General features: G+C 41.3%; 1 protein-coding gene across 2 annotated transcripts in view; it reads right to left on the minus strand.

Annotated features, from left to right (window-relative positions):
• Positions 1 to 1748: 1748 nt before the first annotated feature.
• Positions 1749 to 14298, minus strand: part of dscaml1 (Down syndrome cell adhesion molecule like 1) — a 97576-nt gene continuing 85026 nt past the window's right edge. The window contains exons 23-35 of one of the 2 annotated variants that reach the window (XM_077611139.1): positions 11806 to 11923; positions 11571 to 11734; positions 11378 to 11476; positions 9859 to 10047; positions 9364 to 9492; positions 8154 to 8312; positions 7935 to 8090; positions 7298 to 7328; positions 7093 to 7211; positions 6845 to 6997; positions 6469 to 6663; positions 5150 to 5458; positions 1749 to 4023 (exon numbers count right to left, since the gene is read on the minus strand). In XM_077611139.1, the coding sequence (XP_077467265.1) occupies positions 3470 to 4023; positions 5150 to 5458; positions 6469 to 6663; positions 6845 to 6997; positions 7093 to 7211; positions 7298 to 7328; positions 7935 to 8090; positions 8154 to 8312; positions 9364 to 9492; positions 9859 to 10047; positions 11378 to 11476; positions 11571 to 11734; positions 11806 to 11923 (2375 nt within the window). In that variant the 3' untranslated portion in view covers positions 1749 to 3469. Of the gene's footprint in view, positions 4024 to 5149; positions 5459 to 6468; positions 6706 to 6844; positions 6998 to 7092; positions 7212 to 7297; positions 7329 to 7934; positions 8091 to 8153; positions 8313 to 9363; positions 9493 to 9858; positions 10048 to 11377; positions 11477 to 11570; positions 11735 to 11805; positions 11924 to 14298 lie in introns of both variants that reach the window. The other variant, XM_077611138.1, reaches the window with a different exon arrangement.

A 14298-nucleotide genomic window follows, 5' to 3' on the forward strand; every position in this document is an offset into this window, starting at 1 on the left:
AAGGGTGTCAGACTTGGGTTAGTTCGCGGGCCGCATTAACGTCAACTCGATTTTATGTGGGCTGGACCATTTTAGATATAATTAGATTTTTTTATTTTTATAAATGGATTAAAACAACTGGATTAAAAGCCCTGAATATTCCGTTTTTTATAGATCTAAAACAATGTTTATTTTAGCTTTTTTTTTTTTACATTTTTTTAGATTTTACAACATGATTTTTGAACTAAAAACACAGAAAAAATGGATTAAAAAATGACAATTATTGATTTAAAAGGGGGAAAATCAGGAAATTTAATATACATCTATACTCTTCCTTTTAATTTGATCCTAAAACAGAAAGTCGGCACTCATGATTTACTTTCTCGGGCCGCACAAAATGACGCGGCGGGCCAGATTTGGCCCCCGGGCCGCCACTTTGACACCCCTGAATTAAAAGAACAAAAATAATAAAGATAAGCTAGTTTTACCCCACAATTGAACTCATCCGCTGCCATTGACGTCCAATCCATTGCAACTGGGAGGCGTTCCACTTCCAGCGAATCGGACGTCTTTCATCGTTAAAGGCACTGAAGGAGTTAATGATGTATTTTTTTTTTTCATTTTCCATCACAAAAAGGGTATGTAGACTTTTTTTTTCGTCTCCAACACGGTAGGCTGTGCTCTTGTTTGAACTTGTTTCCATTCATTTTTTTTGGAACACCAATCTCACCACACACTGTTACTTTTCTACCTAGCAACACAATCTCACACCGAAATTGAACTGTGCTTCGTCTCTTTCTTTCTCCCAACGATTGTCTCGTGTTTTAATATATTTTCAATTAGAACGGCTTTAATAGTTATTCTTAATAGTCATATATTCGCTATATATTTGAATAGAAATATATATGTACATTTTCTTTTGTCATAACAACCATATATCTTTTTTTTCTATTGCGAGAGCCCTGATGTTTGGTTCGTTTGCTCATTGCAAAACATTGAGAGCAACTCTTTTGCTGTTTTTTTGGGATGGATTTTGATGGTTTCAGAAGAGTAAGTGGGGAAGAAACCTAAAATTTCAATGAAATTAAAAGATGCAGCACCATGCATAAAGCTTAACTCAATTCATTTTTTGTCAACTCTCCACAGCTGTGCTCGGAATCATTCACTCATTCCAACTACCCGAATGGTACATTGTGTTACCCTGTCTACCCTTCACATATATTAATGATCAAATTAAATTAACTGGAATTGATTTGGAATACAGTTATCCCTCGATTATCGCGGTTAATGTAGACCAGACATGGTCGCGATAACCGAAAAACTGCGAAGTAGAGTCACCCCTATTTAAATAAATAAATAAAAAATCTTTAGATATATTTTTTACTTCAGTGGTGAGGCCTAGTAGTGACAGCGTGGATTTTCACATTTTTATGAACGAAAAAAAAAAAAAAAAAAATCAGCGATGTAGTGAAGCCGGGAAAGTTGAAGCCGCAATATTCGAGGGATTACTGTAAAGCTGGTCATTCTAATTGAAGAGTAACACTAGGCACGCCAGAAAATGAACAAAAAGTACTAGAGTGCTACGATAGGCTGACAGTCGTGTTAAAGAGCATTCATGACAAGGTTCGATGCGTACACATCCATTTTAAAACCTCCAGACTACTGAGGAGGGACTGTGTGGTAACCTCAGTCTCAGTCTGCAGAAAGTCCCCACCTTGTGGATTTACTGCATGTGGCTCCTTTTTTTAAAACTAGGTCTACAATGTCTTGTGTCTGTCTTGCTATTGCAACTAAGAAATTTCCCGAATACAGGATGAAATAAAGATCTAATCTAATCTAATAAAATATACCCAAATTTCATTGGGGTCTATCAATTAAAAGTGGAGGAATAGCTCAAACATGGCGGAATGCTGGTTAGCGTGTCGGCCTCAGATTTTTGGGGTTGAGGGTTCGATGCTAGGTCTGTTCTCCCTGTGGCGAGTGGAGTTTGAAAAAATAAAAATATTTTTTTTTATACCAGCAATTCAGGGTGTCCCCCACCTCTGGCCCAAAGTCAGCTGGGATAGGCTCCAGCACCCCCTGCGACCCTAGCGGTTCAGAAAATGAGATGAGATACAGTAGTGTATGTTCAACTTCGGTTCAATTGAATGTCTTGAATGGATAAATATTGCAAAAAAAGATATTCTACTGTATTTCCAATCTATATATTTAGACGCAAACAGCACTTGAAAAATGGCAAACTCACTAAATGATTCCGAACACAGCCCACACTGTAAAAAATAAATAAATAAAAAATACAAAGCTGGCAACTGTGGTCACCTGAAATTTACTGTTAACAAAAAAACTGGAAAAACTGTCAAAATTATTCATTTAAATCCTAAAAATAAGTTTCAACTGTTCTATATGACAAGGCTATAAAAAGTACTTGCGTGTACCCAACCGGGTCGGGGTGACGTTCTACCCTTTTCCAACGTGGATTCATTCTGTGTTAGAGAATGACAAACGTGACGTTTTAATCCTGAAACAAATAACAATATTACATTTTTACCAGTATGCTTTACAGGGGGAAAAAATAACAGTTACTGAAACACTATCCCATGTATTATACGATTTATCTATTTCTATAACAATAAAAATCTGACAACCACAGCTGCCAACATGTTCCTATATTTTTTCTTTACAGTGTATCTCCCTCTACCTAATTTCAATATTAATGTGAAGTAACAAATTCCCAGCTTTCCAATTTTGCTCTCACAATGACGCGATGTGGGTGTGACGTTGGTGGGAGGAGTTAAAAGAATGAGTACCGCACTGAATCATGGTCGCGGCACCCCGAAGAACCGTAAGCATTACTCGTAGACTGGTCGTAGACCCCCTTTGCCCTTCTCTTCTTTCAATTGCAAATAATATTCTTACTTAAAAAGACAAATTGCAGCTTGGTAAGTACAAAATGCACGTCGGGTTTAGCGTGTAGATGTTCGACATACATTGACTGAAAAATGTGGACCGTTGTTGCGTGCGTGCCTGCTGCACGTGCACATATACCGCACTGTATATATTTACACATATACACCCGCACGCAGGTATGAGGGTCCTCACGTGAGATGTAAAATTCCTCCAGGCCTGAAAAGACATGTTTCTTGCATGAAAAACAGAACGGAATTGGGTAAAAACGCCGCCACGAGCTCCCGTCCATCTAGAACATCGCCGGCGTGAAATTCAGGCAACGCCCTGGGAGGAGATTCTGTGCATACGTGGGAACGTGAAGAGAGGAGAAATAAATCGGAAGGATTTTGGCGAGTGGTGACGTACAAGAGAGAGGAAGAAAAGCAAGAAAGAGGGGCAAATGTGCCGTGGAGACCCCCCAAATTCCTCCTTACTGCAGTGACGATGGCCCGGCGGAACGCAGGCACCTGCGGACGCGGGTCGGCGTCTCCATCACCCCGCCGTTGACCGCGAACGTTGGGAGCTAGCTAGTCGCGGCATGGGGCTACACAAGCGTGTATGACTTGGAGTAAGCCCCCGCGGCGCCTTCTCTCTGCTTCTGTAGTCTGCCCAATCCCGACGAGCTGCTCTCCAAAAGAGAGTCTCTGGATCCTCCCATCTTGGAGGACGAGACGCCGGCGGCGGCGCAGGCCGTGGCGCCCACGGCGGCGGCGGCGCCGGAGGATGACGACGACGCGGCGGCGGCGGTGGCGGCGGCAGCGGCCGCCGCGCTCTGGGCCCCCGTGGCCGAGGAGCCCGGCATGGTGAGAGTCCTCTGCGGGAGGGTGGAGCCGGTGGCCACGCCTCCTCCTCCTCCGCCGGCGGAGGCCCCGCCCGCCGACGCCCCGGAGGAGGCCAGGCCGGAGTGGCCCATGGTGAGCGCCTGCTGCTTGGCAGAATCCATAGTGGCGTGACGGCCTTGGGTGTGGTACGCCCGCTGGGCCAGGCCGCGGATGGAGGCTTCGCGGGGCGGGACCACCGGACACGGGTCGTGGTGGTCCGACTGCTTTCGGAAGAAAGGGTCGGACTTCATGTAGAGGGGGATGTTGCAGTAGTCGCCTGTTGAAAGGATAGAAATATCTTGGTAGGGGGGATAGAATCGGACTAGCAAGTCAAAGCAGTCAACTTATATGTTTTCCCGTATTTTTTGTATCATTTCAAATCGTGTACGCTACATGTGTCAAAGTGGCGGCCCGGGGGCCAAATCTGGCCCGCCGCATCATTTTGTGTGGCCCGGGGAAAGTAAATCATGAGTGCCGACTTTCTGTTTTAGGATTAAATTAAAATGAGGAGTATAGATGTATATTAAATTTCCTGATTTTCCCCCTTTTACATCAATAGTTGTCATTTTTAATCCATTTTTCTGTGTTTTTAGTTCAAAAATCATTTTGTAAAATCGAAAAATATATTTAAAAAAAGATCAAATACATATTGTTTTAGATCTATAAAAAACTGAACATTCAGGGATTTTAATCCAGTTCTTTTAAACCATTTATGCAAAAAAATATCTAAATATTATATCTAAAATGGTCCGGCCCACGTGAAATCAAGTTGACGTTAAAGTGGCCCACGAACCAACCCGAGTCTGCCATATAACAACTTTTGGACGGGTAAAAAAGTGCGTCTCGGTAACTGGTAGCAGAATAAAACGTCATCGTCGACGACGGCTAATATTGTCACGCTTTAAGCCTTGTCACTAAATAAATATAACGTGTCAGCAAGCAATGTACCGAGACAGTCAAGCTGAGAGGCGCTCATATTTTGTACATACTGTGCGCTCTTTGCCTTGTTTTATGTTTCTGTTTATGTTTTCTCTCTTAAAAACACACACAAATTCTTCAGGGCCCATTAAAAACAATTCATAAATGATATTTAAAACATAATTTGGCAGATTGGATTTTTTATGCTATTTCTGACATAAGGTGTGGCTCTTTGATTCTCAAAATTTCAAATTTTGGCTATTTGCGTCTTGCTTGTTTGCCACACCTGGTCTATGTCTAAGGGTTATTTTTCCAAAAAATGTTCAGTATTTGTTGCTTGTTGTGAACTGAATTCACAATGCCCTACCATTTCAGAGCTTAAGGTAAAATGGTCAATGCAACACCTTGTAATTTGAACCAAGTTGGGTCACACAAAAATCATGGATTTAAATAATAGGAGGGAAAAAAAAATACAAAAGACTTACTCTTGGCTCGGTGCGGGATGGGAACGGCTACATTCTTGCCGCGATCGTAGTCCTGGGGCTTGGGCGGCGAGGCGGTGAAGCGGCAGATGCCGGGCTCCGAGGGCGTGCTCATGGACGTCATGCTGTCGGCGTTGTCATTGGTGCCCGTGGTCATCTGGTCGGACGAGCTGTCCGAGATGAAGCACTCGGTGATCTCGAATTTGGCGTGCTGGAGGTGCTCCTCCAGCTTGGCGTGCTCGTACGCCCTGGCCAACTCCTCGTAGGTGGACGAGGCGCTCTCCGTCGACACCATGCTGTTACGCCCCTTATCTATCAACAGGAAACATCATGGCGGTGAACAATTTGCTGCAAAATGTAAGCCAGGGGTGCTCAAACTTTTAAAGTCCCATATAACATTTGACTATAAATACAATCCTTGGATCAAGTTTCACTGTCATGCTACCCACCAATAGTACCTTAGTGGTGGACTGGACGTATTGAGCACTCCTGATGTGAACAATGCTGCATTATTTTTTTTTTAAATACATTTTTGGATCATTTCAAATTGAGTACGGTGTATAACAACTTTTGTACAGGATTTTTTTAAGGACATTTTTTGTAAAACCAATCTCATTTAGGCTCTAATCTGGATTGTTTTAGTCGCTAGTAGCAGACAAAAACGTCATCGCCGACTGCTAATAAACATGCTTTAAGGCCCACAGGTGTCAAAGTGGCGGCCCGGGGGCCAAATCTGGCCTGCTGCATCTTTTTGTGTGGCCCGAGAAAGTAAATCACGAGTTTCTATTTTAGGATCAAATTCAAATGATGATAGATGTACATCACATTTCCTGATTTCCCCCTTTTTAAAATCAATCATTGTTTTCTTATGTGTTTTTAGTTCAAAAAGCATTTTGTAAAATCTAAAAATAAATATACAAATAATATTCCATTTTCCACTTAATAAAAATATTTTGTTTCCATTTGAAATAAAAATGATTAAAAGACATTTTCCAATACTATGGAGTTTTTAGTTCAAAAATCATTTTCTAAAATCTAAAAATATATAAAAATACTTTCTATTTTCCACTTTAATATGGAACATAATGATTCAAAGACATTTTCCCTTAAGCTCAAATAAACATTGTTTTAGATCTATAAAAAACTGAATATTCAGGGATTTGATCCAGTTCATTTAATCCATTTATAAAAAAAATCTAAAAATGATATCTAAAATGGTCCGGCCCACATGAAATCGAGTTGATGTTAACGCGGCCCGCGAACCAACCCGAGTCTGACACCCTTGATTTAGTGTCATGCGGCGACTGCGTTACGTTACTGACCCGTGTCCTGCGAGAGGCTAGCGCTGTAGCTGTCGCTCTCGGTCACGGTGATCCCGTGTTGCGAGCTGACCGTCCGCCAATCCGAGGCCAGGACGCGAGCCGGCGTGGACGCCTGACACTTGGTCAGAGTCCACTGACTGGAGTAGCGGTTCCTGATGCTGTGGGTGGATTTGACGCTCTTCCTGGAAACCGGGTCTGGCGGATAAACGCAGAGTTCGTTTGACACAAGGAAGCCACCTTAGCAAAAAAAAAAAACAGACGCCGTCCGGTGGGGGTTCAACAAACCAGGAAGACACGTGGGGACGTAGGGAAACTTTAAATACGCTTTCGGTGCTTCGGTTAAAGTTTGTCTCAGATGGTGAGAAGGATGACTTACTGGTTCCTGGTCTGATGTCTGACATGTCAATCAAAGGACCAGTGTTCTGGATGAGAGCAGGGTGGTGAACGGACACACCTGCGCAGAAGCTCTGCGGGTTCCCCGTCTGATTGAACTCCGTGTCCGTCACAGGTAGGGTGGCCTTGTCCTCGCCTGTGGCGGAGGCAGGAAAGAGCCCAGATAAGACGCTCTTGTCTGGATTTTTTTTGGACTGACGAGAATACAACAAGGCTCTGTCTTCTTCTCACCGATCTGCTTGATGCCCTCTTTGTCTTCGATCAGCAGCTGCACTCGGGGGATGTCGATGTGCAAGCGTGGGCCCTGAGGGGGCCCCTTCACTGGGGTGTCAAAGCTTCGGTTGTTTTTACTGCTCCAAAGCACACACAGACGGGCAAACATTCGGGATTTGACCAAACGTTCGGGTCAGAATGAGATGAGGAGAGATGAACTTACCTGATCAGCATCTCAGCCAGGCTTTTGGCATCTAGAAAAAGATTGAATTGAATGAATGAAATGTGCCAAATTTCAAAAATAAGAATATTCTTTCTGTTTTTTATATAGCGTACACATTTCAAGGTAAATATTTTTCTAAGTTTGACTTCTTGCATGATTTTTTAAGGTGCAGAAACAACACCAATGCATTCATTTTTCTATTATACAATATTCTAGAATAATATTTTGAAAAAAATTCTTAAGGTATTCAGCACTATTTGAAAATAAAAGACGATTTTGCCCCCAAATCTTAGAAAAAAATAATAAATAAAAAATATTCCTGAGCATTTTGCTCTATTTCAGTAATGTTTTTGGACTCAATGGCCGCCATTGAGGACGTCGGACGTCCAATCCTCTAACTTCATATGATAGACATCTAGCGCCATCACTGGCAGTGAAACGTAATTATACCTTCCCAGTTTAAAAGCTATGAGTTAATGTTGGCCCCGATTGTCTGTATTCTTTGAGGTGGTATCTAGAGTAACATTTGGGCCAATGGCCAGCCAGGAATTTACACGAAACAACCGAAAAACAAACAAAACAAAACCACACTTCCAATTCAATGCATCGGCTCGTCCTAATTTCCGCGTTTCCTCACCTCGGAGTCTCTTGAGCCTCTTTTCCTTCCGTTTCTTGCGGACGATAAAGAGCAGCGCCACGCCAAGGGTGACCAGGATCACGGGGCAGCCAATAGAAAACAGCTTCTTCACGTCGTCATTCTTCTCCAAGGGGGATTTGATGGGAGGGATGGTGCCTGCAGAGACGGTAATTCCAGTGGCCGCTTTGACGCGAGCGGTCCCGACAATTTGCCACTCACTGCCGTTGTAATCCAGCGTGGCAAACTGGGTGCTCTGGTTGCCGCAGCCGGCGCTGTTGCAGGCCTTCATCTTCAGCTCGTACCAGGTGGCCTCGCGGAGCTCCGCCAGGAAGACGCCGACGGTGGCGTTGGTGCGGACGTTCTGCCAAGACCACGTACCTGAAGCAACAGCCTTATTAAATCGTTCCCATTTTTTGGGAGTGGGAGTTTGATTTAGTTGATAAGGGACAGCACAAATTAATGAACATGTTTATATTCATGTTAATGAACATATATATGTAAATGTGTAAGATTGTAGCCGTGGGCTAATTTGCATCTTTTGTCCCTTGTGTAGGTATAAGATAAATGGTGACACACTAGACACATGTAGCACAATTTTAGATAGCGTTGTGATCGCATTTTAACAGCAAGGCTTTAAAATGAGTGGCCAAGAGGTTCAGAGACGGGAGTTCACATATGTTAATTGGTATTGAGTTCCAGGTATGAAGAGAGAAGGTGCTTTGGCTAATTTAGCATTCTTTTTGAAGGGAACTACACAGTCACCTCTAGAGCTAGGCCTTGTTGATGTGTTGGAATCTTTTGGTATTTTCAATTTTTTTGATTTTGTGATTTGGTGATTTGGAGATTTGGAGATTTGGAGATTTGGAGATTTGGTGATTTGGAGATTTGGAGATTTGGAGATTTGGAGATTTGGAGATTTGGTGATTTGGAGATTTGGTGATTTGGTGATTTGGAGATTTGGTGATTTGGAGATTTGGTGAATTGGAGATTTGGTGAATTGGAGATTTGGTGAATTGGAGATTTGGTGATTTGGAGATTTTGTGATTTGGAGATTTGGTGATTTGGAGATTTTGTGATTTGGAGATTTTGTGATTTGGAGATTTTGTGATTTGGAGATTTTGTGATTTGGAGATTTTGTGATTTGGAGATTTTGTGATTTGGAGATTTTGTGATTTGGAGATTTTGTGATTTGGAGATTTTGTGATTTGGAGATTTTGTGATTTGGAGATTTTGTGATTTGGAGATTTTGTGATTTGGAGATTTTGTGATTTGGAGATTTTGTGATTTGGAGATTTTGTGATTTGGAGATTTTGTGATTTGGAGATTTTGTGATTTGGAGATTTTGTGATTTGGAGATTTGGTGATTTTGTAATTTTTACTTTATAATTTTTATTTTAATAAAACAAAAACAAAAATTGAAATTATTTACCTTTTGGGCGAAACTCCAATGTCACAGCACTGATTGGACAGCCGCCGCTAGCCCAACCCTCCAGGTTGAGGCGGGCGTGACTGGAATTGATGTGGGTGAACACGGGTTGGTCCTTGTTGAATTGGGGCTCTGGAAGGTAAGAAGAATTACTTATGGATGCTCAATTTTAGATTTAATAGAGGAAAAATATATATTCATGTTAATATTGAGAAGTACACCACTTTAAGTATCATTGGAAAATATTAAGGAAGATTTGAAAGGTCTGGATCAATACCGTACTTTCTGGACTATAAGTCACACTTTTTCCATAGTTTGGCTCAGGGGCAACTTATATCTGTTTTTTTCCCTCATTCTGAGACACTAAAACCAGTTTTTTTTAGCCTATAGCTATCCCAAAAAGTGCATAGGTGCCTAATGAGCATGTTGTTTTCCATTGAACTATTTTTGATTTAAACTAGTGTGTTGGTTATTGGTGTATTGGTTTTGGCGTCTGACCTCGGCCGTGCGTCTTGGCCTCGATGATCTCGCTGATGCGTCCCGCTCCGACGCTGTTCTTGGCCGCCAGCTTGACTTTGTACCACGTTCCGCAGCGCAGGTTGTCCAGTTTGAAGGAGCGCTCGGAGGAGCTGATGAAGACGTCTTTCCACTCCTCCGTGTTGTCCACGGAATACTGCAGCACAAAACCTACGCGCAGAGGACACAAAAGGTGCGGTGTGAACTAAGAAAAAGCCATTCCTTTCAAATCAAACGCAAACGGAGCATTCTGCGCTTCTCCAAAACCAAAGTGCATCCAAATTCCATCCACTAGGTGGGAGTATCGGTCCGTCCGTACAATCAGTTTGAAGGACAAGCTACTATTCCGAGGTTACCGTCACCCCGGGAGCACTGCTTACTGAGCATCTATGCTAATGAGGATAATCAATATTCTTTTTTTTTTAAACAGAGTGACTACAGCCAACTGCGTTAACTAACTGTCTTTTAGGAATTATTTGTTATTATTATTATTATACATGCATTTGGTTTGGTATTTAATTAAAGTATTCACAAGACACTCACTTAAAAAGGCCTGCAAAAATAATGAGATTGAATTTAAGAGTAGCCTTTCAAAGGAGAAAGATGCTTATTTATTGATTTTTAAAAATGATTATTTTTGAAATTATTATTATTTATTTGTTCATTTGTTTATTTGGTGTTGTTATTTGTGCACTTCCCTACTTATTAATGTTGTTGACTACTTATTATGTGGACTACTTATTTATTGATGAATTATTTATTGTCATTATTTATTATTTATTTGACTGTTAGTTTGTTATTGTTGTAATTGTGTATGTTTCATGTGTCAAAGTGGCGGCCCGGGGGCCAAATCTGGCCCACCGCACCATTTTGTGCGGCCCGAGAAAGTAAATCAGGAGTGCCGACTTTCTGTTTTAGGATCAAATTAAAATGAAGAGTATAGATGTATATTAAATTTCCTGATTTTCCCCCTTTTAAATCAATAATTGTCATTTTTTAATCCATTTTTTCTGTGTTTTTAGTTCAAAAATCATTTTGTAAAATCTAAAAAATATATTTAAAAAAAGCTAAAATAAACATTGTTTCAGATCTATAAAAAACTGAATATTCACGGCTTTTAATCCAGTTCTTTTAATCCATTTCTAAAAAAAAATCTGAATATTATATCTAAAATGGTCCGGCCGACGTGAAATCAAGTTGACGTTAAAGCGGCCCGCGAACCAACCCGAGTCTGACACCCTTTGGTGTATGTCATGGTGAAGGTTTAAATCTCATAATACTAATATACTAATAACAATAAAAGCATGCAATTAAATTCTCTTTTGAATATGACGGGAAAGAGAAGTAAAAATGTGAAATTATTTCTTACAGCTTAATAATGTAGTATCTGAGTCTGGTAGAAAAGAAAACCAGGGAAATCTAAAACTTTTGGCAACATTCAATATTTTACATCTAATCTGGTATTTAAAAAAAAATCATAATAAAAGAATAGATATATTACCTCTAATTGAACTTCCGCCATTATCTCCCGGTATCCAGGCCAGAGTGATGGAGGAAGTGGAGGTGGTGGACACGGTGAGACGAGGCTGATCTGGAGGAACTGAACATCATAAACACACACACACGGAAGAATTAACGTCAAAAACACAAATCACATTCGGAAAAAAGCAAAACGGAAGCCATCGGTTTGCCACCTTGCACTAAAAGATTGACGATGATGGTGTCAAAGCCCAGCGTGTTGGTGGCCGTGCAGGTGTAGTAACCAGAATCTTCAGCTTTGACCGCACGCAGAACCAACGTGCCATTGGCCATGATGAGACGCTGGCCGTCCAAAGACACGGGAATGGCCGTGTTCTCGCTAGTCGGGACAAAATATTCAGATTTGGCAGCAGTTCGAATTGGAGACTTGATTAAGGGCCGTTTTCCAACCTGTCTTTGGTCCATTTCGTGGTTGGTGTTGGTTCTCCTACGGCGTTGCAGGGCAGTCGTACCTCCTTCATCCATGGAGTGGTCACTGTGCCTCCAAATGAAAGGATCTTAGCAGGGGCTAAAAAAGAAATTTAAAAAAAAATAAAAAATGGGAAAAAATGAGGCAATAAATAACTTTTCATGATGGCTAATCGTCAGTCTAGATGTGATTCAAGAATTTCAATAGTTTATAGTGTCAATGAGCAGAGGGGATATATTAAATCATTCATTTTCTGAACCGCTTATCCTCACGAGGGTGCTGGAGCCCACTTAGCAGGCACCAAATCCGCCCTAAATCGGTGGCACGAGGAGACAAAGGACAACCAATCATAGCTAGGGTTAGGCAATTAAGAGTGTTGGACCTGCTAGCCTAGCATGCATGTTTTTGGGATGTGGGAGGAAACCGGAGTACCCGGAGAAAACCCACGGAAGCCTGGGAAGAACATGCAAACTCCTCCTTATACAATGTGATATTCAGAGAGAAAAAAATATATGAATATAACGAGAATAAAACTAAACTTGAACTATTACAAGGTTCAAATCAAAACATGAACGTTAAATTATAGATTATACCATTTTTTTACTAGGTCTACAATGTCTTTTGTGTCTGTCTGGCTAATGCAACCAAGGAAATTTCCCAAATACAGGATGAAATAAAATTCTAATCTAATATGTTACAAGATTCAAATTGTGAAACAGTCATTTTGTTGCTTATTTTTCTCCAACAGATAGATTAGATAACTTAAATCATCCCGTATTCAGGAAATTCACTGTTGCAGTAGCAAGTGTGAGAATACAGACACAGCAAAAGACATTTTAGACATAAATAAATAAGTAATAAATAAGTAAATAAATAAATAATGATGAAACAGAAGTTGTTTGCTTTCTAAGGCATCAACCTTTGTCGATGTTAAGTCTGTGTGAGCACAACATTATTTTATGCGCAATATTAGGAGATTTAAGTGATATTTTGGAGAAAAGTCATTAAAAATATGACATTACCGGTGTCCTTTTCAATGCAAAAAGTGTGCCACAGCTCAAAAAAGGTTGGAGAAAAACTACCCTAGACTGGTTGCCAGTCAGCCATAGGGAATCAAACCCGGACTGCTCGCACCAAAGCCAGGCAGAAAAAAAAACACGGCACCATCGGGTAGTTGAGAGGATATAATGGAGTAAAAATTCCATTGAATTGGAGGCCTTGGCGTCCCTCCCACTTACTTTCTGTGGCCCGGATTCTTAACGCTAGCACTCTAGTGCACTTATGTTCATGTTGAATGAAGTATTGAGTGGGAAAGCCTGAGGATGCTGTGCCATTTACAGCTGCCCATCAAACCGCCCGTGCTTGCTTCACGCCAAGCAGGAAAAAATGAAAACAGACTGTTTTTCTTTATTACAGGCATTTTTTTTAATTGTTGTTGCCCGCCTTCTAATGGACGCACCACCTATCGATTTTAACCGGCTTATTCGTTGTCCGACATATCAGTTAAGGCTTCTCCTGTCATGGCATTTTCTCTTAGCGTTATTCACCCTTCAATCACCTCCCTCGGCTGAAAGCAGTTTATTCCGTGACCTCTGACCCCGGGAATCAATAGTGCACCTTGCAACGCTGCATGAAAATGGGCTGGAACGGATAGCGAGGGGAGGCTAAGTGGAGAAAATAAATGGGAGGGTATGAGTAATATACTTGGTTTTTGACAAAAGATGACTTGATTGTTATGTATTTTTTTTGTTCTGCCTTTTATGTGCCGTATATTCCAGAATATACATCGGATTTTTTTTCATTGACTAATATTCAAGTGCGAGGCTCGGTGGCTTGAGTGGTTAGCTCTTTGTGGGCTCACAATGGGGGACTTGGGTTCAAATCCAGGTCGGTCCACCTGTGTGGAGTTTGCATGTTTTCCCCAGGCCTGTGTGGGTTTTCTCCGGGTACTCCGGTTTCCTCCCATATTCCAAAGACATGCATGGTAGGCTGATTGGACATTCTAAATTGCCCTTAGGTATGAGCCCTGCGATTGGCTAGCTTCAGGTTGTTCCCTGCCTCTGGCCAGTAGTGAGCTGGGATAGGCTCCAGCACCCCCAACCACCCTAGTGAGGAATAACGTGGTTCAGAAAATGAATGAATGAATTATAATCAAGCGTATTTTTTCAATCTCTGACCACCGAGAGCTTATGTTTGTGTTTTTGTTTTTGTTTTTGCTAAAATTATCTGAAAAACGGTTATGTTAACAAATGCCTATTTAGCCTAATGTAATCAGTTTTTCTATTTTGGTTAAATACAAGATTGCCCTCCCATAAATGCGACTCATTTTCTTCCTCTTCATTGTGCATTGTTGGGCTGGTACGACTTATGGTGCGAAAAATACGGCGTGTTCTATTTAAAGCTACTCTACGTGCCTAGAATTTTCCCTCGATTTTAGTATCTAAAATAAAACAAGCACCGTATGGCTGGAAAAA

This window comes from Stigmatopora argus, chromosome 10 (genome assembly GCF_051989625.1).
Source record: "Stigmatopora argus isolate UIUO_Sarg chromosome 10, RoL_Sarg_1.0, whole genome shotgun sequence".
Taxonomy (NCBI): domain Eukaryota; kingdom Metazoa; phylum Chordata; class Actinopteri; order Syngnathiformes; family Syngnathidae; genus Stigmatopora; species Stigmatopora argus.